The 22,518-nt window shown below is 42.0% G+C and overlaps 1 protein-coding gene across 2 annotated transcripts in view; it reads left to right on the plus strand.

Moving 5' to 3' along the window:
- The window catches only part of LOC144754550 (rho guanine nucleotide exchange factor 16-like), a 292,302-nt gene that overhangs the window by 259,781 nt on the left and 10,003 nt on the right, over positions 1-22,518 (plus strand). For both annotated transcript variants that reach the window (XM_078642482.1, XM_078642481.1), the window contains exons 12-14: positions 7,276-7,485; positions 12,414-12,490; positions 16,891-16,992. In XM_078642482.1, coding sequence (XP_078498608.1) covers positions 7,276-7,485; positions 12,414-12,490; positions 16,891-16,992 — 389 coding nt within the window. The remainder of the gene's footprint in view (positions 1-7,275; positions 7,486-12,413; positions 12,491-16,890; positions 16,993-22,518) is intronic.

The following is a 22,518-nucleotide window of genomic DNA, read 5'->3' on the forward strand; positions in this document are numbered from 1 at the left end:
GACAATACTTGGCACTACCGATAACTGTAGAGGAGGTGACGGAAGTGATCCAGTCGTTGCCAAACGGGAAAGCTCCAGGCCCTGACGGATTCACTTGTGAATTCTACAAAACGTATAAAGACATACTGGCGCCTTGTCTGGTTGCCATGTTTGGTGCTGCCCATGAAGCTCAGGAACTTCCGGCTACACTTCGCGAAGCAATGATCATTGCACTTCTTAAGCCTGATAAAGACCCTGACAGATGTAATTCCTATCGCCCTTTGTCTCTACTAAATGTAGATTCGAAAATACTCGCTAAAACACTCGCTACGTGATTACAGCCACTTATGGTGAACCTAGTCCTTCCGGACCAATCAGGGTTTATACCCTCCAGAAATACCGCACACAACACCAGGTCGCTATTCGCGGTTTTACACTACCTGAGCCCACACACGAAAGCTGTAGCGGTTATGCTAGACGCCGCAAAGGCGTTCGATTCCATTGAATGGTCCTATCTAGTCACGGTATTTCACAGAATGGGCTTCCCCCTAATGTTCATTCAATGGATTCAGTTGCTATATACCCGACCCAGACTAGGGTTAAAATCAACGGCTATGTATCGGAGGCCTTTGATATAGGTAGAGGAACACGTCAGGGTTGCCCCCTGTCCCCACTCCTATTTGCCTTGGCCCTGGAACCCCTGGCCTGTATAGTGCGACAGCAACATCATCATCTGGCGCTACAATTCCCAGATCGTCCATTACATATCTCTCTATATGCGGACGATATGCTGCTATATGTCCGCGACCCTGCACAAAACCTGGACCCCCTCTTACGCGCATACATCAAATTTGGAGGCTACTCAGGACTGCAGATAAACTGGGACAAATCCTCCGTATTCCCACTAACTGACACTGCACAACCACACCAGATTGAGTTCCCTTTGGGTTGGCAAACGGACCCAATCAGATACCTGGGTATATGGTTCCATAGGGACCCGGAATTAGTCATACGGACGAACTATGGCAGGGCCATCGATGCGCTAGAAGACAAAGTCAAGAGGTGGATCCAACTCCCGTTGTCATTAGCTGACAGGATAGCGATTGTAAAAATGGTCGTACTTCCTAAACTTCTTTACCTCTTCAATAATATCCCCATCCAACCGCCAAGGGAAGTTTTTAAACGACTTACTACATTGGTGTTGCAGCTGATCTGGGCGGGTAAGCAAGCGCGAATTACCTTAGCTGTTCTAATATAACCTTATGACAGCGGCGGGTGGGGTGTACCGGACTTCTTGCTATATTACTTATGTGCACAGGCCCAATATGCTACGCACTGGTACCACAAAACCCCATATCTGACACATGTTGCTGTTGAAGGAGGTGACGCGCAGCCTGTCCCACTAGACGCCATCATCACACACGACAGGCCCCCACCCCATGGCAATGACATTAACACGATTGACACCACAAACAAGGCATGGAGACGGCTGGGTCAATTGACGCGCAAACTACCCCTGTATGCTCCTGCGCTACCACTACACCACCATCCGAACTTGTCGGTCATGACAGAAGAGGTCGGTATGGGTCTCCTAAAACAGGTGGGGATAGTCTCCATGGGTGACTTATATAAAGACGGAGTATTCATCGCGGAGCGCGACCTGGCCTTTATACAAAACCCAACGCTATTATTTCGCTTTACATTTCACAGGCTAAAGGGGCAATCAAACGGCACTATCCATCCTTTCCTGATGAACCGCTAACACTGAACACATTGCAATTCCTCATAACGACGCCCAATAGCGCACACTTGGTTTCACGGCTCTACAAAATGGCGCAGGCTGAAATAGGCTGTAGAGCAGAGGTCTTCAATCTGTGGGGCACGACCCCCAGGGGGGTCGTGGAGTCCTGGGAAGGGGGTCGCAGATTCTGCCAGAGTGCAGTTCCTGGCGTCGGGCTGATCGAGGGTGCTCAAGGCGTAGGCCGCCTAATTCACACCGAGGTGTGAAAAACATCAAAGCCTCGTTAACAAGTAAAGGTCTTTTAAAGACCTGTGATAGTACTCTGGTGTGCCTTTGTGTGTGTCCAAGCTGTTTCAGCCAGGCTGACATACAGAAGCTGGGGTGGGGGGGAGGCTGTAGCCCTTTGAGTTCAATGGACTTAGCTGTGGGTTTATTTTTACTTTTATCGTTTTATATAGCGCTATTTTAACCCGTAGTTATCAGAGCGCTTTACAAATACACAGTAAACAGCAGAAGGGCAGCAGAAGGACATTACAATCATATCATTGGTTCAAGTCCCACGAGCCCTCATACCTGGCGCCTGTGCAGGAGAAATGTGGCTGAGAGTCTGTTCTTCATGGTGAGATGTTTTCACAGCCGGCTGCCACTCCCCCCCCCCCCACACAGGGAGGCACATAGATGCCCTCCCATGAGAGAGGAAGACGAAGCAGAGAGATACTGACCCCCCATGAGAGAGGCACAGACAAGGTGGGTGAATGAATGATGGGTGGGTGGATGGATGGATGAAAGGGTGGACGGATGAAGGATGGATGGATGAAAGGGTGGACAGATGTGTGAAAAGGTGGGTGGATGAATGATGAGTGGATGGATGTAAAGATGAAAGGGTGGGTGGATGGATGTGTGAAAAGGTGGGTGGATGGATGGATGAAAGGGTGGATGGAAGGATGGAAGGATGAAAGGGTAGACGGATGAGTGAAAAGGTGGGTGGATGAATGATGAGTGGATGGATGTAAAGATGAAAGGGTGGATGGATGGATGAAGGATGGATGGATGTGTGAAAAGGTGGGTGGATGGAGGATGGATGAAAGGGTGGATGGAAGGATGAAAGGGTAGATGGATGAGGGATGGATAAAAGGTTGCATGGATGAATGATGGATGGATTTGTGAAAAGGTGGGTGGATGAGTGATGGGTGAATGGATGGATGTAAGGGTGGATGGATGAAGGATGAAGGATGGATGGAAGGATGAAAGTGTGGATGGATGGATGAAGGATGGATGTATGGATGGATAAAAGGTTGCATGGATGAATGATGGATGCATGGATGGATGTGTGCAAAGGTGGGGGATGAATGATGGATGGGTGGGTGGATGGATGGATGAAAGGGTGGGTGGATGAAGGATGGATGTATAGATGAAAGGGTGGATGGATATATGGATGGAATAATGAAAGGGTGGATGGATTAATGAAAGGTTGGATGGATGAAGGATGGATGTATGGATGGAAGGATGAAAGGGTGGATGGATGAAGGATGGATGTATGGATGGATGGATGGATAAAAGGTTGCATGGATGAATGATGGATGGATGTGTGAAAAGGTGGGTGGAAGAATGATAGGTGGATGGGTGGATAGGTAAAGGATGGATGTATGGATGGAAGGATGAAAAGGTGGATGGATGAAGGATGTATGGATGGATAAAAGGTTGCATGGATGAATGATGGATGGATGTGTGAAAAGGTGGGGGATGAATGATGGATGGGTGGATGGATGGATGAAAGGGTGGGTGGATGAAGGATGGATGTATGGATGAAAGGGTGGATGGATATATGGATGGAATAATGAAAGGGTGGATGGATGAAGGATGGATGTATGGATGAAAGGGTGGATGGATGAAGGATGGATATATGGATGGATGGATAAAAGGTTGTATGGATGAATGATGGATGGATGTGTGAAAAGGTGGGTGGAAGAATGTTGGGTGGATGGATGGACGGGTGGATAGGTAAAGGATGGATGTATGGATGGAAGGATGAAAGGGTGGATGGATGATGGATGGATGGATGGATAAAAGGTTGCATGGGTGAATGATGGATGGATGTGTGAAAAGGTGGGGGATGAATGATGGATGGGTGGATGGATGGATGAAAGGGTGGGTGGATGGATGGATGAAAGGGTGGGTGGATGAAGGATGGATGTATGGATGAAAGGGTGGATGGATATATGGATGGAATAATGAAAGGGAGGATGGATGAAGGATGGATGGAAGGATGAAAGGGTGGATGGATGAAGGATGGATGTATGGGTGGATGGATAAAAGGTTGCATGGATGAATGATGGATGTGTGAAAAGGTGGGTGGAAGAATGATGGATGGATGGACGGGTGGATAGGTAAAGGATGGATGTATGGATGGAAGGATGAAAAGGTGGATGGATGAAGGATGTATGGATGGATAAAAGGTTGCATGGATGAATGATGGATGGATGTGTGAAAAGGTGGGGGATGAATGATGGATGGGTGGATGGATGAATGAAAGGGTGGGTGGATGAAGGATGTATAAAAGGTTGCATGGATGAATGATGGATGGATGTGTGAAAAGGTGGGTGTGTGGATGGACGGGTGGATAGGTAAAGGATGGATGTATGGATGGAAGGATGAAAGGGTGGATGGATGAAGGATGGATGGATGTGTGGAAGTGTGGGTGGGTGGATGAATGAAGGATGGATGGATGGATGTGATGAGGTCTAACAGGCGCATTTATGGTTGTCGATAGTTGTTTATGATGAGGAGTACCAGTTTCTAGAATCTTTTGTCGGAAGGGGGTCCTTACGCCTAAAAAGGTTTTACAAGGGGGTCTCGGCATCAAAAAGTTTGAAGACCTCTGCTGTAGAGCGACCAGAGCTCAGGATAGATGGAACGCAGTAATGGACACTCCCCTCACAGAAAAAGAGTGGGAGATAGCCTGTGTACTGACCACAATGCTCACGCCCAATGGGAACTTGCGTATAATACATTTCAAATACCTACATCAGGCATATTACACTCCAGTACAACTGCATAGATATGGGCTACGGGACGAGGCACGCTGCAAGAGATGTGGTTACAGCCATGCAGACTTCATACATTTAGCATGGCATTGTGCGGAGATACAGACCTACTGGAGCGAGGTGGTGGCCAAATTGTCCGAAATGGTGGGAGTAAGTATTGTATGCACAATCTGATGTTGTCTACTGGGGCTACTGGGAAGTGTGAAAGCCATGAAACGTAAGTTCTGAGCAGTAGCCTTGCTGTTGGCTAAGCGAAGAATCTCCATGTGCTGGGAGAGCAATAGGGTACCATTGGTCAAGCAGTGGCTGAAGGACATGGCATATTGCCAGGACACCCTCCCGACCTATGAGGAATCATTGCCGCCTAGATCCAGACCTAGGGACTACTGGGTGTACCTTACTACCTACTTGAATGCACAAGTCGATGACTGAGGGATTAGCTTAGCAGTCTGTTATATTAACTGACCTACCACAATTTTAGAAATGCCAAGGCAACACCTGTTTTTTTTGTTACGCTTAATCTGGGCCGGGTGGGGAGTGCGGTAGTGGAATGATCCAGTTATGGTTTTTGACTGTTAGGCATTAGAAAAAGCAAAATCTAAGACCTCATGTTATTGTTAACGCGGCCGGCCCACAGTGGTTGTAGGCGACTTGCTGTGTATTTATAATATGTGTATTGCAATTTCTTTATGTGACAATTAGTTACTGATCCTGACATGCTGCCAGCCCACACAGGGTTGTAGGCGTAAAGCGGTGTAACATTGATGTACTATATCAATCAAGGTCTTGGAAATTTAAAAAATAAAAAAAGTGCTACTTTCATGGAAAATCTGGTCTAAATTAATTATCAGTTTGGCTGTTTGTGAAAACATAATTTACTGTGAGAGTTAAAATGGGAAAACAGAATTGCTCATGAACCCACTTTAAAAAAAAAACGTTTCCCCCTGCACTGATCTGCATGAAAAAGCGGCATACTGGACCTTAGCTGGCTTCAAGCGATTGCCAAATTTGTTGCAAATTTGTCCACGAGGTCAACAGTTATAGGGAAATCAAGTATTTTCAATTGAAAGTGTTGCTGAACCATACCTACACAGGGCCATTGACACGGTCCAATGAATATATATTCAGGGTTGTCATTAAAGCTTATGGGATGCTTACACCTACAATTCTCTGTTTGGGATAGTTATTCAAATAAGTTGGAGTGCATACTTACACCTTTAGCCCTTAGGATGAGTACAGTATTGAAATGGGGACACGTTGAGAAACGCTACTATATAAATGATTTCTGATTGGGTCTCAACATGGGTCCTTCTCCGGCGCTTCTCTCAGTTACATGAGTGAGCTTGATGGTTTCTGTTATTACTGATCAGTACTGTAACTATGATTAAAGTGGTAAAATTCCAGTAGCCTTTAGTCCCTGAAGTGATAACAAAAAGGTTCTGTCACCTCTTTCTCACATAACACTGTTGAGGCATAGTGAAAGAAGGCACAGAGAAACACAGGTGTTAGATTGTATCTCCGAGTGAAGACTTTTTATGTGCACTGGAAACCTCTTTTGGCCGAAACCTGTTCAGTATATCAAAGTGAACTAATTATCCAACTTATTTTTTGCCTCAGTACTTAGAATCAATACTTTCAGGCTGTTCCCCCCTCAGTACTGGCTTTACCCTGTGAGCACCAATCCTAGCACACAGTAGCTTGCACTTCATCATCTCCAACTATAAGTAGGCCAGCAGAATGCTGCTTCTTCTAACAAGAACCTGTATCTGTCCCTTAATCCGCCTAGTGTGGAAGAGGTGTGGCGCAGCGGCCAGGGTGACTGACGCCGGACGCTGGGGATCACGGTTCGATCCCCGGTACCGGTGGCAGGGGTCTGCCCAGCACCATGAGACTCTGGGCAATAGCTTGCTTAATCTTCCCGACGGCCCCCAGCGCCGGGAAACCTACGGGTAGCTGTGCGCTTTACAAATACAGGATTATTATTATTATTAGTGTCTGTAACATAGATATCATTAGTTCAGCAAGTCCAGTACAGTGACAATATGAAGGGCAGGATGGAGTATGGGTGTCCTTTAAAGCACACCAGTGTATTAGTGTTCCTGGTGCATGCCATAGCTACAGCACTACTTACCCTCAAGCGCTATCAAACGGAATCTGTTTCGTCGTCAAGATTTCACATGCTTTCGAACGCTGATGGATCTTCTGCTTGCAGTAATTCAAACTGCTGTCAACATTTGCTCTGTAATCACTGTTATTGTAATTTAATTATGATTGACTTAAATGATGAGACCTGGCAAGTGATTTCAATGCAAGGGTTTTGTAAAAGTCATATTCTTAAATTGCAGTTGCATTAAATTATATCATGTGATGGCATTTTGGTGCAACACTATTTCATGTGAACAACTGAAGAGGAACCTTTGTGCATAAAGTAGCGGGCGATGTTTTAAAAACAATAAAAAGGTGGTTATAGGAGCCATTTTCAACATGTGCTTTAAATTCTTTCCTGTGCAGCGATGAGAGCTATGTGGTGATGGACTACGCCAAAATGGATCAGCTGGCAGTCGACAAGATAGACAATAATGATCCTCAGTCGTCTCCACCAGTCAAGTCTGGGACAGGTACTCTGAGCCGCAGCTTGTCCTGCCCTTATCTCTTCCAAGTAACCATGAGGAAGAACAGCGAAGGGAAAATGGAGCAGATCACGCTGTCTACAGAGTCTCTGTAAGTGAACACATTGTTATTTTGCCAATGTTTTAGAGCACCCGATGTGTGCCAGAAAGGGTGTTATGGATGGCAGTGATTGATTTATTAGCAGCAGGGGTCAAGAAAAACACCCAGGAGAGTTTCAGCAAACTACGCTTCTATATGCAGAGTGTTATGCTTCAATGACCTAGAGTTTTTAAACAATTCTGTAATTATAACGCAGAGAAAACAAATAAATTACTGTCTTGGAATGTAGAGACTTGGGTTCAGGTCATGCTTTACATCACATTCTGTTTTCTGTAATCTGGACCCTAATCGACTCGATACACCACCGCACTGTGCACAACATATAAGATTTAGGATGCTCGCGGTGGTGCGAATGCTTCAAACTGGTGTAAATGCCCAGAATAGCACTATGTGTACTTTTTAAGCTCATCTATTCAATTAGAAATGTGAATCTCCTATAAATCTATCTAGTTATAAAACAGACATAAGTCTGATCCAAACTAATTAGACAAATGCACTAAATGCAAGAAAATAACCTCAGAAATATTTTAGCTCATTACCAAATCATATGTGGCTTGAAACAAAGGGACAGCATTTAGTCACGTGCAGGGCTGAATATTTGAGACAGTTTTCTGTAAAATTGCCCACAAATCTGAGAAAAGATGTACGGTGTTGAGCCTTGGGCTTGGAATCTTCTCCCTGCCTGCTGAGATGAAGGTCCAGTTGGTTGCGGGGATATCAACCACAGTTGTCAGGTTTGCTGGAGGATATTGGATGGGTAGCCTGGTGTGCAGCCATAAAGTATATAGTCTACTAGTCTCTATTAGGGTCTTAAAGTTTGTTCTGTCTTTCACAAAAAGTTAATGTTATTCCGTCCTTTCTCGTGTGATGCAGTCTGTTATTGGGCAAAGATTAGCCTAGATGCTCTTTGTAGCTTGGAGAGGTCTTTGTTGGTAGGCGCATGTGAAAGGAATTGCAGTAGTCCTGGATGTCGGTGACTAGTGTGATTTTAATGGGGAGCTGCAAGACTGGAGGATCAACCCCAAAGTTGGGGTTTTGTGGTGGAATATGTCCTTGTTTTCCATTTATGGAGGTAGTCATGGGAATATCACTATCAAAAATAACTTCCAAGTTATGTGCTTCATGCGCAAGCTTCAGAATGATGCCTATCGCGTGAAGCCATGAGAATGGGAGAGATGAAATATCGCGGGTTCCATGAGAAGAATTGTTTATTTCTGGCTTTTAAGGTACAACTATGTTATTGTATTCCATGTTTGCCCACAAAGAAGACAAGAATTAAGGACCACAGATCTCTCTCCCAGTGTGAGGAGATGTGTATAGTGTACATGAATGCTCGGTATTCAATAGGTTTGGCAAGTGGGTCTGGACAGTATCCACTCTGTTTGGAGTTGTATGGTGTCTTGTGTACTGGGGATGTGGTATAGCCGTGTGCAACCTTCTATAGGAATGAGTTGGGCTAATTTCTTTAAGATAGAATAGATCGTCTATTGTAATGGCAGAGATTAGCCAAAATTAATGTTAAATATTCCCACTGGTTTAGAACCATTTTCTGATACACCACCAACACAGTTTCTACTCTATGATTACACAGTAAACCTGGGGTTTGGTTTATTAGCCAGGAGGGAATCTCTTTAAACCAAAACTGAGGTCCGAATGTACACACAAAAAAGTATCTTCAGAATGACTTAGCACCATGATGGATAGATAGGCAAAATCGTTAGACCTTATATGCTTGAACAAAGCCAGTAGATATGAATAGAAATCTAAAAGGAGTAAAACCGAGATCATTTTGATAACAAATACAATTGAAAAGCTATTGTTAATGAATGTCCTTATACTATTCCAGTAGACTCATTCTTTGTAAGTCAGAAAATGAGCCTTGCTTTAGAAAGCAAATCATGTAAAGCCGTTTTTCAGCAGCCAACAGTGAATGAAAGACTGTAGTGCAATCTGTTCACATCAGCTCTAGTTACTTTACTGGGACACAGCACACTCCCAAAGAATAACATGTACCATCACACAGAAGGCTGAGTTACTAATCAATCCTCCTCATACTCCCTCTCCCTTGCCGAGAATGTCCATTATTTGTGCGATAGAGAATTTATTGATGTCACTCTAGCCAAAGTCTCTTGTTTGCTGACTAGGTAGGACGTTAGATAAGATATTCAGATTGTACTCATATTAAAGATATTATATGTTTACTTACAGGTGATTTGAACTAACACTATTGATCCATTGGTCTGTTATTGTCATTTACATTTTTCACCCACGTACCACAGCATAACGTATGGAGCCGTGTGCCATCCCAATCAATGTTTTGCAAAAACCATAACAAAACATGGACAAAGCCAGAAGCTGGCAGCCAACACCAGCCCTTTTGGCTTCCTTACCCAAATGCTAATGGGTCAATGGTATAGACACTACTAAGATGATAGGGAATTGGATGGTCCTGCTTGCATTGTTGCGAGAGTTATTCATTATCTAAGGTGGTGGCTCCCAAATGGTTCACTAAATGAAGCAACATGGGGTACTTAATCTAAATAACATGGCATCTACTGTAGTATACACCTCTAATAACTGGTCTGTGATGCTTTCTTTACAATTGCTCTCTGTTACTTGTTTTTTAATAGACTCTGGGCCTGAAGGTGGCTGAGGTATTCCCCATTTAGTCTTATCAACTTGGCCGGAACAGTTAATACTGATCAGTGTTTGCATATGATCAACAGACAGAGAGGGTTAAGCCTTTATTCAGGATTTAGAATTTTGCTGGAGTGCTTCTGCAGTCCAACCCACTCTTAGTGTCTCTTTTCCTGTTGAGCTAGCAGAAGCGTGTGTAAACTTTTTCTAGAGAATTATCAGACATGTCATTTAACATACCATAAACAAATCCTCAACAACTCTATTCATAATATCACAGAGTTTGTCTCATAAAAACTCTATAGCAAACACACTCATAAGGTCCTACAATAGATCTTTGTAACAGCTAATTGGGGATTAGATAATTAGAGACAGAAAGGCACTCCTTCATTGGGACCTGGTATAAAGAAGTATCAAAATAAGAACAAACCTACACATTATCAATAATATCAATGATAAAGAAACAAAACATGAAATAGTAATCAAAGACCTTTATCTAAACTTCAAAATGAATGGTCAAAACAACAAAATACATTAGAATCAGTTTCGTTAATCAGACATTTCTTTAGTAATACAGGTAAATTACAATACATCACAGCTTAGAGCTGAATACACCATCAAATAACATTTGTGTGTGAGCGAGAGAGAGAGAGAGAAATATATAATTGTAAAATACATATACAGTTAGGAATCATTCAAACCAAAGCTAGGTTGTAGATTTTCAAAGTCAGGACACAAGATGAGTCCAATAGAAAGCCAAAGTACAGCGAACGATAGCTAAACCCACTCGACTTCAATAGCCGATAAAGTACAGGGTAATCAGGAGAGTTCAGTTTAGGGAAATCCGAGTTCAAACTGACAGCATGTGAGGCTTGGAATTGCAATAGCCAAGAAAAGATTTATGCACAGCTCTCTCTAATATCGTTTTTCCCACGTGGTAATTATACCTTCGTATGTCCGCACAAAATCATTTTTTTTACAAATTAGCAGGAATTCCATTGGTAAAGATCAGTGGTGCCACCGTGGTGTGATCGCTTTCTATCCCAAATTGTCCAGAACACATGAGTAATGTCTTTGTCCACTGTTCATTTAATTTTTAGTAATATACAAAATCATTTCAATTGTAGTAAAGAAACTTCAGTGATAATACACATAGCTAGAATTCAATCAGATAAGCATTTCTAAGCCATCCGAAGGAAATAACATTGAACTAAAACATATTGAATTTCGAGACCTACATGGAAAACTACAAAAGCTTAATTTTTCTAATGAATAAACACGCTAATATTGAAAACAAAAGAAGAGAAATAAAGGTGCATAAAAATTTCATTATCATTAAACATAAAAGCATAGTCTGTTTACGATTCATTATAATATGAGCATGCATTTTCTCTCTAGTTTTTATGTTATCAAGAAAACTTTAAACAGGAATAATTTCTACTTTAACATTTGTCACTTTCATATTATGCTAAACTACAGTTTGCATAAATACTTTTTCACGTTATTATTACAATGCATTAATAGAGTTTTCTCTGTCATAAATGATTTATTCTCAAACCAGTTTGTGACACTTCTGAATGCTTTTACGATGCACTTTTACCTTCCACTTATTCACGAGACACTTCTATTAGTCATGTTTCTTATATAAGTATTAGTATCACACCCAGTAGACAGGATTTGATCAAGTCTGATTATTTTAAATAATCACTCTCCGTCACTTGATCACCCGGGGATCATCTGATTGCTTCCAAAAACTGTATACAGAGACTCCCCTCTACCCCAACTGCATTTGCGCCTCCCAGAAGATTCCCAATTTTTTGCCTGATTCATTTATTTAGGAAAAAGAGTGGGGGTTGTATTCACTCTTGTGTTTTTCCCACAATTGCTGACAATATTCACTCTCACTTCCCACCAGCTAGTTGCTTGGGACAATCGGGACTCGGACAACATGCAAGCAGAGTTTGCAATCAGCTCTAAATTGTTGAGTGCAAAAATGTACATAAATGCAGTTTGCTCCTATTTAGCTCTGATATCAGATTTTAAACAGGTTCCTGACTTTTCTGATTTGTCATGTGGAGTTTCAGTTGGTATTTCAGGTTCATTGCTTCTGCATACAGGTGTCACAAAGTTCGTGTGTACTGACTGGATTTCCTGTTTTCAGGACTCTTGAAACTTCTTATATTTTGCTTATTGCTAGTGAACAGCAGCTCCAAAGTGACTGCCTAGTTTCCTGCTCTTGATCTGCCCTTGGTAATTCTTGTTTAACTCTTTCCTGACTGCAGGAGCGATCGAGCGCGCTGGATCACTGCCTTGGAACATAAAGAAGAAAACAAAGAAACAGGAAAAGCAGACCGCAGAGGTAATAATCCAAACATTCACCCAGGTCACGTGCTATTTTATGAATATGTCACTTTCGTAGTCATGAGATCGGAGTACTTTGTACTTTTCAAAATGACAGGTGCAGCAATTATGTGTTAATATGTAACTAAAGCGAGAAAAACTCTCTGAATAAATAGGTGAAGTGTACCTTAATCCAGTAGCTCCGCCAGTCCTCCAGGCGCCTCGTTGATCCTGTTCATGTAATACTATCTCATCTTTGACATACATTTTAACTAAGCAAACATGTAAAGAAAGGATGTAGATATGTAGAGAAAGTCAACGAACCTTAGGTGTTTTTTATTAATATCTGTTCCCACTGGAGACTCTAGGCCCGACAATAATTTGCCGCTCCAGGGTAGCTCAGGTTTAACAAGTGACAATGGCCCTTCTCTTTATCGTTGCTTGATCTGCATGAAGCACGAAGAGCATAAACAAGTCTATTCATTTTTTCAAAGACCAACACCTCTGTTTCCTACTTTCGAGTCTGGAAGTCTCACTGTCATTTTCATTTAGCAGAAATAGGTGTCTTGCACATAAATTATAGTTAGTCAATATTGTTTTACTGTGTTGAGATTGTTGAAGTTACTGTGCTTTAAAAGAACTGTCAAATTGTTCTTCATACCTTTTTTGATATTGTTTGATAAGGTAAATTAATAAAACATATTTACTTGTCTGTTTTATTGAACAACATGTTATTTCCTCGATAATCAAGGTTAGACCTTTTGAAAAGATGTCTATCAAATAAATGGCTGTCATTTCAGCAAGGTGCATATTACCTCAGTATTGTGGAGAAGAGAACAAAATAATGCCACAATATCATGTGGTGGGAGCTGATGTGCTTTAAACTGCAACTAAAAAAACAACACACAGCTGTTTTGGTGAAGAAAGAGAAAAGAGTGCAAGCCTCAGCTGTAATACGTTCTTTACGGTCAGTAGGGGTTTCCAACAGACCATAAAAGCAGGGTCGGACTGGCAGCAATGGGCACTGGACGTATTCCCGGTGGGCTGTAAGGGTGGGGGCAGGTTCTCCCGCAGTGCTGCAATATCGCACCCCTGTAACAAAAGCGGGATCGGTGCTTCTCACTATCATGGGGTACCCAAAAACAAAAGGACCACCACAGAGGGAGACCACAAGTGAAAGGAACAAAGCCACTCATTAGTTATGGGCTGCTTCTGAGAGGAGCACCCCATAACGCCCTGTGAGGGCTTCATTTTAACCTGATTTACTTCCCTGTAGTGCCCCAAGGAGGGCAGGAACAGCACCAAAAAGTAACAAAAGTGTTTTTTGGGCCTGCAAAATTTGTATCGGCTGCTCCCAACCTCCAGGACATTTTGCAAAACCCACCATAAGTTTCTAGGAGCAATCAAGTGATAACCCTCAAAATAGGTTAGCTAATATTTAAACACTACCGGATTTGAACTTTTGTTCTGATGCTCTTAAGCGCACGGACCACAAGTGAGAAGTTCTATAGCTGCATTATATGGCCTGAAGTGGTTAATGAATGATTCTGACACATGTTTGTGATTGCTCTGAAAATGCTTTATTTTAAATACTTTACTTACAGCGATCAATGCTTATGTTTAAGTTTGGTTATTGATGCAGTTGATTTTAAGGATGAATCCAAACATGGATGACTTCAAGGGTGAATCCATGGCTGTTTAAATATGGTGACACCTTTGTAAAACCAATAGGCCTACCTTATGTTTTAATAAGGGGATCTCTTGACAAAAACTATAGGCTGGCCTAATATATTAATGTGATTACCCTACTTCAAACCCAAAAGACTTGCCTTCTTTATTGATGTGGTACCTTGACAAAGCCTATATACCTGCTTTATTTAAAATGGCACCCTCAAACAAATTATGATGATCTGGTTTGGGGTGGGGTATTGTGATTAGGGTATTGTGATTGTCGTGGTACTGACCCACTAGCAGTCAAATGTGATTTGAGAAATTCAACAAGGGAATTTTCATCTACCTGATGTATATATTAATGCCTAGTACTGAGTAGTGTGTGCACAATAAATTTACTTTTCAAGTGCTACAATGGGGTACTTGGTTCCTAGTAAGGAGACAATTGTGGACCTATTACTTGCGCAGGACTCTGATACTACACAACTAGTAACCAAATTGCTCACACTGGGGGTGTTAAAAAATAAGAGGAAACTGTGTAGAATATTGTATTCTCTTTCAGGGGTTGTTGTGTTATAACGAAGCAGCTTGACTTTGCAGTCGTGTAAAATAAAACCAGGATGGTTCTGAGCCTTGGTCAGCTCCTGGGGTATTAGGAGTCCATCTGGCAACTAGGAAAGAATCTCCCTGGGCTGTGATTACACAGTGTTTTTCAAGTTAATCTGTGGACCAGAAGTCCGTATTCACCAATTATTTAGATTTGTAATAAATAATACAATGGCATGACGATAATTTCTCTAGCCATTTTCTAAGTCCACTTTTGAAAAATATAACTTTGACTCTTAAAAAGGCCTTTCCAATGAGGAAAGACCACTGCACCCTACACAGACTTTTCACTTTCAGTTTTGTTACCTTAAGGACTAGCCAGTCCTAATATTTGACACGCCACACTTTTTTCATATTATAGACCTTATGCTCGAAGGTATGTTACGTTCCCAAATTCTGTGAACCACACGGGATTTGTAACAGCAATATGTTTTTTTCCTGTTTACATAGGCCCTGTTGAAAGTCTAAAACATCGTAACAATTCCTAGAAGGGCTTTTGCAACCCTGTCCGAATTGCTAATAGAAGAGGGTGTGAAAGGGGGTCCCCCTGCTAAATGTGATTCGGAAAGAAATGTTTAGCGGTCACAGAACATTGATCAGATTCTGAAATTGCAAAGGTGGTTGTATCTCATTCATAAAGGGGAAGCTCTCCTCATAGCAAAGGTTGCTTCTAAGTACCTTATTTGCCGTTTGGAAATTCAGATGCAGGGATGCAGGAATAATGTCCTTTGTAGGCCTCCATCCCTGCTTTAATAGCCAATTACTGTAGGTTGGAAACTGAGACCTGCCTATTTAGTAGTGATTAGGCAGAACATTTTGTGGCCCCCTGCAAATTTATAATTTGTGATGCAACTTATTAGTACATAGGTTGTATTGCAAATTGGGTTTGCAGTTCAGTAGACTTGCAAATTGAACATCCCTAGTTTGAAAATGGGAATAGTACCCCAGGGGCTGTGCTCTTAGGACTTGTGTGCTTCAAAATGCTACTTTTATAGAAGTTTGCTTTGTTTAACGTAGGGTTTTAAGCATGTGAACAGGTTTCCTTTGCCATGTGTGGGCTGCAACTTCATCTTACAGCAGTTAGGGTTTCTTAAAAAGATGCTCTGATGTTGTGCACTGGGGTGGCAGCTTAACAAACTCCAAATGGACAGAGTCAATTATTCGTACCAACAAATTTGGGGATTGATACAAAAGGATGCACGTTCGTCACTCCTGAAATGGGGTGAAGGTAAAAAGGCCTGTATACCACATCTTCACCAGTGCATGCCACCAGCCATTACTAATGTCATGAACGTCACCCACACTAAAAAGGTGTAACACAGTCAGTTCTAGTACACTGCTGTGAACAATTCACTCTGATGCAAATCATTTAAACAGCCTTATAGGGAGCTCAGGATATTAGTCTCCTGGTCAGGACACAAACCAGGGGTGTGGGAGAACAATAAAATCAGTAGCTGGTGCAGTGGTCTTAATGATTTTCGACCATGTAATGATTACGTCAGAGTGATGTATCCAAGACAAAATAGAGGAAGCACAGTAATCCAGGTCACTTACACAAATTAATCAAATATAATACTGTGTAGAGTAGTTTGAGAAACAGAGGTTTTTGTACAATTACCTCAGATCTAAAATGTTACAAGTTAAACCAGTTTTTTGTTTAGTTGAAGTGCAAACTGTTAGTATTTACGAGTATTTTCATGGGGAATTATTTTAGGCATTGGAGGTTTAAAAGGTATCTCGATAAATCACTGTCTCTGTAGAATAGTCTGCCTCAGGTTGCAGTAGTTGCGATTAGACTAACATGAACAAATACAAAATGTTTAATTTGTTGTTTGTCCATTTAACTGCGTGACACCTACAATACATTTATTTTGTTTATTCAGAAATGTAACTTTCCTGTAGTAAAATCATGTCCTAAAAGAGGAATGGAGTGTTATATTGGGGATACATAAGTTTGATTAAGGGACAACTAACAGGGGTTGTGGCATGGATACCATCACCATAGTACAATCGCTCCTCTTGCATCTAGCCTGTCTCTCAGTTGCAATCTTCTTGCCTTCCTGTGACCCACATCCAACTTGTAAAAATCTCTTTGTGATCTAGAGTTTTTCTCAAAATTCCAATCTTCTTTCTCAATTCTAGGTCTGCGTCAGGTGGAGATCACAAAAGCCTATTTTGCAAAACAGACAGATGAAATTTCCCTCCAGCAATCCGATGTTGTCCTTGTTTTACAAGAAGAAGATGGTAAGTTGTCTACTGAAAAGTGTTTTGCAAATGGAAATTGAGTTTGAGGGTAATAAGACTTGAGAAGGTATATGTAACCCACTTTACCACTAATTGCACCATAACGTTTTTGACAGGTGTTACTCATATCTTGGTAAGTTTAATTTGCTTTGGTGCTACACGGATAGGTTACACTACCTAATTCATGTGCTGTACATACCATCGACATATGGTATAATCAGTATACATCCAAATACTCTATTCTGGTTTGCACACCAGTACGTACCTCCTTCATTTATCTCCAAGATTAAACTAGATGGAGATACCAAAACATCCGTTGTATGCTTGCTGTAGAGAAATAAGGCAACAGCTCTTAGTAATACTAATATTCTCTCTAAGATGTCTTGCAAGACCAGAAAGGGACCTCCAACAACCTTTAATTTGAACCCCTACAACCGTGTCTTGTTGAAAGGGCAAAGCTTCATTGGGGGAAGGTAGCATAATGGACACAGTTGTTTAAAGCATCGAAAACAAAATGTTTTTATTTCTTCTGCTTTACTTTTTAGGTTACAATGACAAGCAGAGAGAACATGCTCACTTTTTGCATTCCTCATATAGTTAGAGAAAAACTAGACTCTTTCTGCATGTTTCTACACATCCGAGCTACAGCAGCTTTTTTCTTTTTAAACTGACTTGTATTGAACTATTTCTCATATCTGTTTGCAACAAATAATAGGTTTTTAATGTGTTTAACTTTGTAAGCATGCTAACACTTTCATAGGGAAGACCTACGCACCAAGGTGTTAAGTGGCTTGTGGGGAAGGTGATGGTGTGGCAATGTAATATATGGAATAAAGTACTCACTGGCATACATGATAATGATATTACAAGGCACCTCGGAGTTCCTTAACCCTATAAAGGAACTAGGACTTCAGCTTCATTCCTCTATATGGGTATTGAACTCCTTGTTCACTTATAATCCTATATGTACGGCAGGGGGTGTTCTATCCCATAAATAGAAAACTGAAATGTGCTTCACAACGTTTACAGGGTCAATCAATTTTACCTTTAAAATTGGCAAATCAGTCTGAACATCCATAATCAGTTTCTCACTTCTTAGGGTTTGTTTAATGAACATAGCTTGACCACTGCCCCTCTTCTTTACACGCCGAAATTAATTGATAGTCTGAGACGTCTAATTCATTTAAAATCATCCAATTATCAACCTTAAGTCACAGTTCTGTTTGCAAAGCAATCTAGTTCAACAATCTGCTATACTGACCAGTCATTCGGAGGTGCTCCTTTAAGACCGGTTAATACTTTCGGAGTAAGATTCGAGACTACAGTGGTTATCACTGAATTCCTCTTTCTTTTTCAAAGTATCCAAGAGCGAAACTGTGTGGTTCATAACATTTGTTAATATGCCCAGTTCTCATAGCGAGTCTGCAGAATTGTTTCCCAGTGAGACCTTCCCATTAGCCCAGTAACATAACTCTGACTTCTCTGACATAGTGTACTTTAATATTTGATTAACTGATAAGTTGCTCTCTGCATATGAGCATCTCTAGCTGCTGGATGTGGCCTGGCGCAAACGGGTGCATTCGGGCCTCTCTTTGGCACTCCATTGACACTTTTCTAAATAGCTGCCTTGCTTCCAAATTTAAGCAAAAGACACACAATTGATGGGCGGAATGCAGAAGAAATCAAAACATTCTCCCCCAGTCAAGAGATCTGGGTTAAATCCATCATTCTTTTGCTCACCTTGCCGCCCCAGTTTAGACATGGCCATATGCAAATCAGTTTTGACCCTGTGCCTCATGGGAACAGTCCAGCCCGAACTGCCAAGCCAGGTCCTCCCTGGACCGGAAACAAGCATCATAGGACCGGTTTCGGGGTTTCACCCCTCTTCAGCCATGATAGCTTGCATCCAGTGGCACAGTGAGCCCGGAACCCATGTCTGGGTATACCCGGCGCACTTAGGGCGAGAAAGCAAAAGACACACAATTGATGGACGAAAAGCAGAACAAATCAAAACATTCTCCCCCAGTCAAGAGATCTGGGTTAAGTCCATCATTCTTTTGCTCACCGTGCCACCCCAGCTTAGACCTATCCATATGCAAATCAGTCTTGACCCTGTGCCTCATGGGAACAGTCCAGCCGAACTGCCAAGCCAGGTCCTCCCTGGACCGGAAACAAGCATCATAGGACCGGTTTCGGGGTTTCACTCCTCTTCAGCCATGATAGCTTGAATACAGTGGCACAGTGAGCCCGGGACCCACGTCTGGGCATACCCGGTGCACTTAGGGCAAGAAAGCAAAAGACACACAATTGATGGACGGAATGCAGAACAAATCAAAACATTTTCCCCCAGTCAAGCAAGCAGCTAGACCATCACCCAGGATTGCAGTATTAAAATGGAGCAACCAGGAAGTGACAAACACGCAAAATGGAATTGGAGAGTGGGATTAGCAATGAAAAGCCACCTGATTCTCTTACTAGTTCTGAAAAAAAGAATTAAAATTGAAAGCGCTAAAATTGAAACAATGCAAATGGAAAGCAATTATTAAGAACCATCAATTTTATATAAATATCTCTTCCTCAAAGCACAGTTGTTGTGGCCTTACCCACCTAAAAAAATGAGGACCTACTAAAGATTTTGTCAGATTTCTTAGTAACTGCACAGACATGCAAGCAGCATCTCTAAATAGACGCCTTGCTTCCAAATTAGAGAGAGCAGCTAGACCATCAACCACAATGGCAGTATTTATTTGGAGCAACCGGGAAGTGGCAAGCAGGCAAAATGCGATCAACGAGTGGGATCAAGGATTAAAAAACACCTGACTGTCTTACTACTTTTGGATTGAAGAATTAATACCAGACCGCTAAAATCAAAGCAATGCAAACCGATATGTCATTATTAACCCCTTCCATGCTCATGACGGAACGGTTCCGTCATCAGCGTCGGTGCTCCGGTGCTGATGACGGAACATTTCCGTCATGAGCCAGTGCGCATTTAAACTCTTCAGCACTGCAGCGAAATTCGCGCAGCACTGAAGAGGTTAAAAGCCATTTTTAACTCCTCTGAGTTATAATCAGTGACTGCAGCACCTAGGTCATTCTGAGCTTGCCTTCTATCTGACTGTCTTGTGGCAGGATGCAGTCACCTACTAAGATGGGAAACAGGTACTCTCCTGTTTGTAGCTGATTTTCTGGTTGGCTTTCAATTTTTGTCTTTTATGAGGCCGGAGTTGGTAACCTAAGAGCCCACAATGAGATGTTGGGGATTGTGACATTCACTACCCAGTCTATTAGGACCATGGCAGGGACCTCTCAAGTGATTGCATATGACAACACACAATATTCATGGAGAAGTCAAAGAGGACCAAATCCAGGTCCCCACTTAGTTGTGGAGTCGTGCAGATCATTATTTTGAGGGTATTTGTGAAGCGCTCTGCTTCATCTTTGATTTGTTGTCATTGGAATGTGATTCCTTGGTGATAAATGTCAGCTGCTTCAAGTAATTCTGAAACTTGGATCCTTGAGATTGTGCCTAATTATCCATCTTGATTTCTGTCGGTAGAGCGGGAATTTTTTGATTTTTCTCTAGTTACATTAGCGCAGCTTCAGAATTTGTGAAGTTGACAAACTTTACTTTACTTCTGTTTACCTTCAGTGCATATTGATGAAAACAAGCCTCAGTAGTCTGGGCTTAGGTAGAGTTGTCCAGCCCGTCGGATATACTGACTGCTGGTTGTTCATATGCCCTTGTGAATTGGTACAAGAAGTAGACTATAAAGTCCTCTTCCACCTTCTCATCTAATTCTGGAAACCATACGCTCTCTCTGATCTGGATTGTGAGATTCACTATTCTTTTGCAGCCAAAGTCCACAACTTGAACAGTGAATTGTACCATGTAGGTTGCCTTGACAATGCTCAGGCCCCGTAGGATCAGCCTTCTTTTACAGTGGCGGCTCCTTTGCTATGGCGGAGGAGCCTTGCCCTACTGCTTTCAAGCAGTGCGAGAAGTAGAAACATAAAATGATGATAACTTTCAGTTGTCATTTTATGTTTGTGCTGCTTTGCGGGTGGGCGGGCTGCTCTGCTCTCAGAGCAGAGCAGGGGAGAAGTGGTTTGCCCACTCCTAATGCGCAATGACTGTTTGATTGGCCCTCTCGGCCGCTCAGACCAGTCATTCGCACTTTCCCCATTCTCCATGCAGGCTGCATTACAGCCTACGTGTAGAACATGCCCAGGCTCCCATTCCCTGGTTGAGTGTCAAACCAGGACTCTCAAAACCAATCACAATGCTGCATTGCAGCGTTGTGATTGGAATGCACCCAAGTTTCCCTGACCAATCACAAAGCTGCACTGCATTTCCCTGTCCCCTCGGTACCCCTCATCTTGTTGCTTGCCTCGTCCCACTGCTGCCCTCCCTGTCTTAGCTTGACTTGTACCCCTGCCCCTTCCCTCCCCATTTTTGCTTGCCCCTTCCTCCACCACCCACTCATACCAAGGAAAACAAGCATTGGAAATGCAATAGGTCTCGCATTAGGAAAGTTTGAGCTATTGGTCTTATAAATGATTTTTTTTTATTTATGTGTTGTTTTTTAAAATAGCTAAATTAATAGCGTTGTCATTTACAATGCCAATAGTTATAACTTTCGCAAATGTGACACCTATAGCAGACACACGTCAACATCCTATTTTATCAATTGAACATGTATTAATTGATTAAAAACGCGTTAACAATGCATTTCAACAGTGGCTGCATCCCATGTCGTGATAGAGCAAAAGCTGGGGGTGACAGATGAGTAATTTAAGAAATGTAAAAAGGAAAAACCGTAGCAAAATTAGACAACTATAACGTCAGAGGCTATACATAACACAGGAAAAGGAACACTATATTCGGGTTAACACATGGCGTAAAGTGCGTCAGAAAATTGGAGGACTATGAGGCGTAAAAAGGGGGAGTAGAACATGAATTTAAAAGTACGGTGAGTATTCCATCTGGGAGGCAAAATGGATAGAATTCAAAAGTTAAGGTTCAGAGGGCCAATGCGGTGATAAACAATTAATGAAACGATTCAATATGTTAAAAAACTACACAGTCTAAGTATATGTTAAGCAGGGTCAGATGCGGAGCGTACCTCTAATGCAAAACAAAAGACAAACCGGCTGGGAAATCGGTCGTGAATGAAGTTACACAAATTGATTAACAGAAACAGAAAGAGGGTACATTGTAGATACCACAGCACAGAAGAGAAACCTAAGAGAAGACACAATAAAAGCATAGTCTGGAGGCATACTGGGTGTGTTCACGATGGTGACGTGTTGTCTCTAAGAGAAAACCAAACGGATTTTGCATGGCCATTTCCTACATAGATAATGAAGAAGGCTAGAGTTGTAGAGTTACCCAAATACAGGAAAAATGCCACGGTTCGATAAGTATTAGCGGACCATCTAGAAACTGATCTAGATCGAAATAGACTCTAAAAAGTGACAGGCAAGTATTCAAAACAAGTAAACTAAGATTGACGGAAAAGGGAT

The sequence above is a fragment of the Lissotriton helveticus genome, chromosome 5_1, assembly GCF_964261635.1.
Source record: "Lissotriton helveticus chromosome 5_1, aLisHel1.1, whole genome shotgun sequence".
Classification (NCBI taxonomy): domain Eukaryota; kingdom Metazoa; phylum Chordata; class Amphibia; order Caudata; family Salamandridae; genus Lissotriton; species Lissotriton helveticus.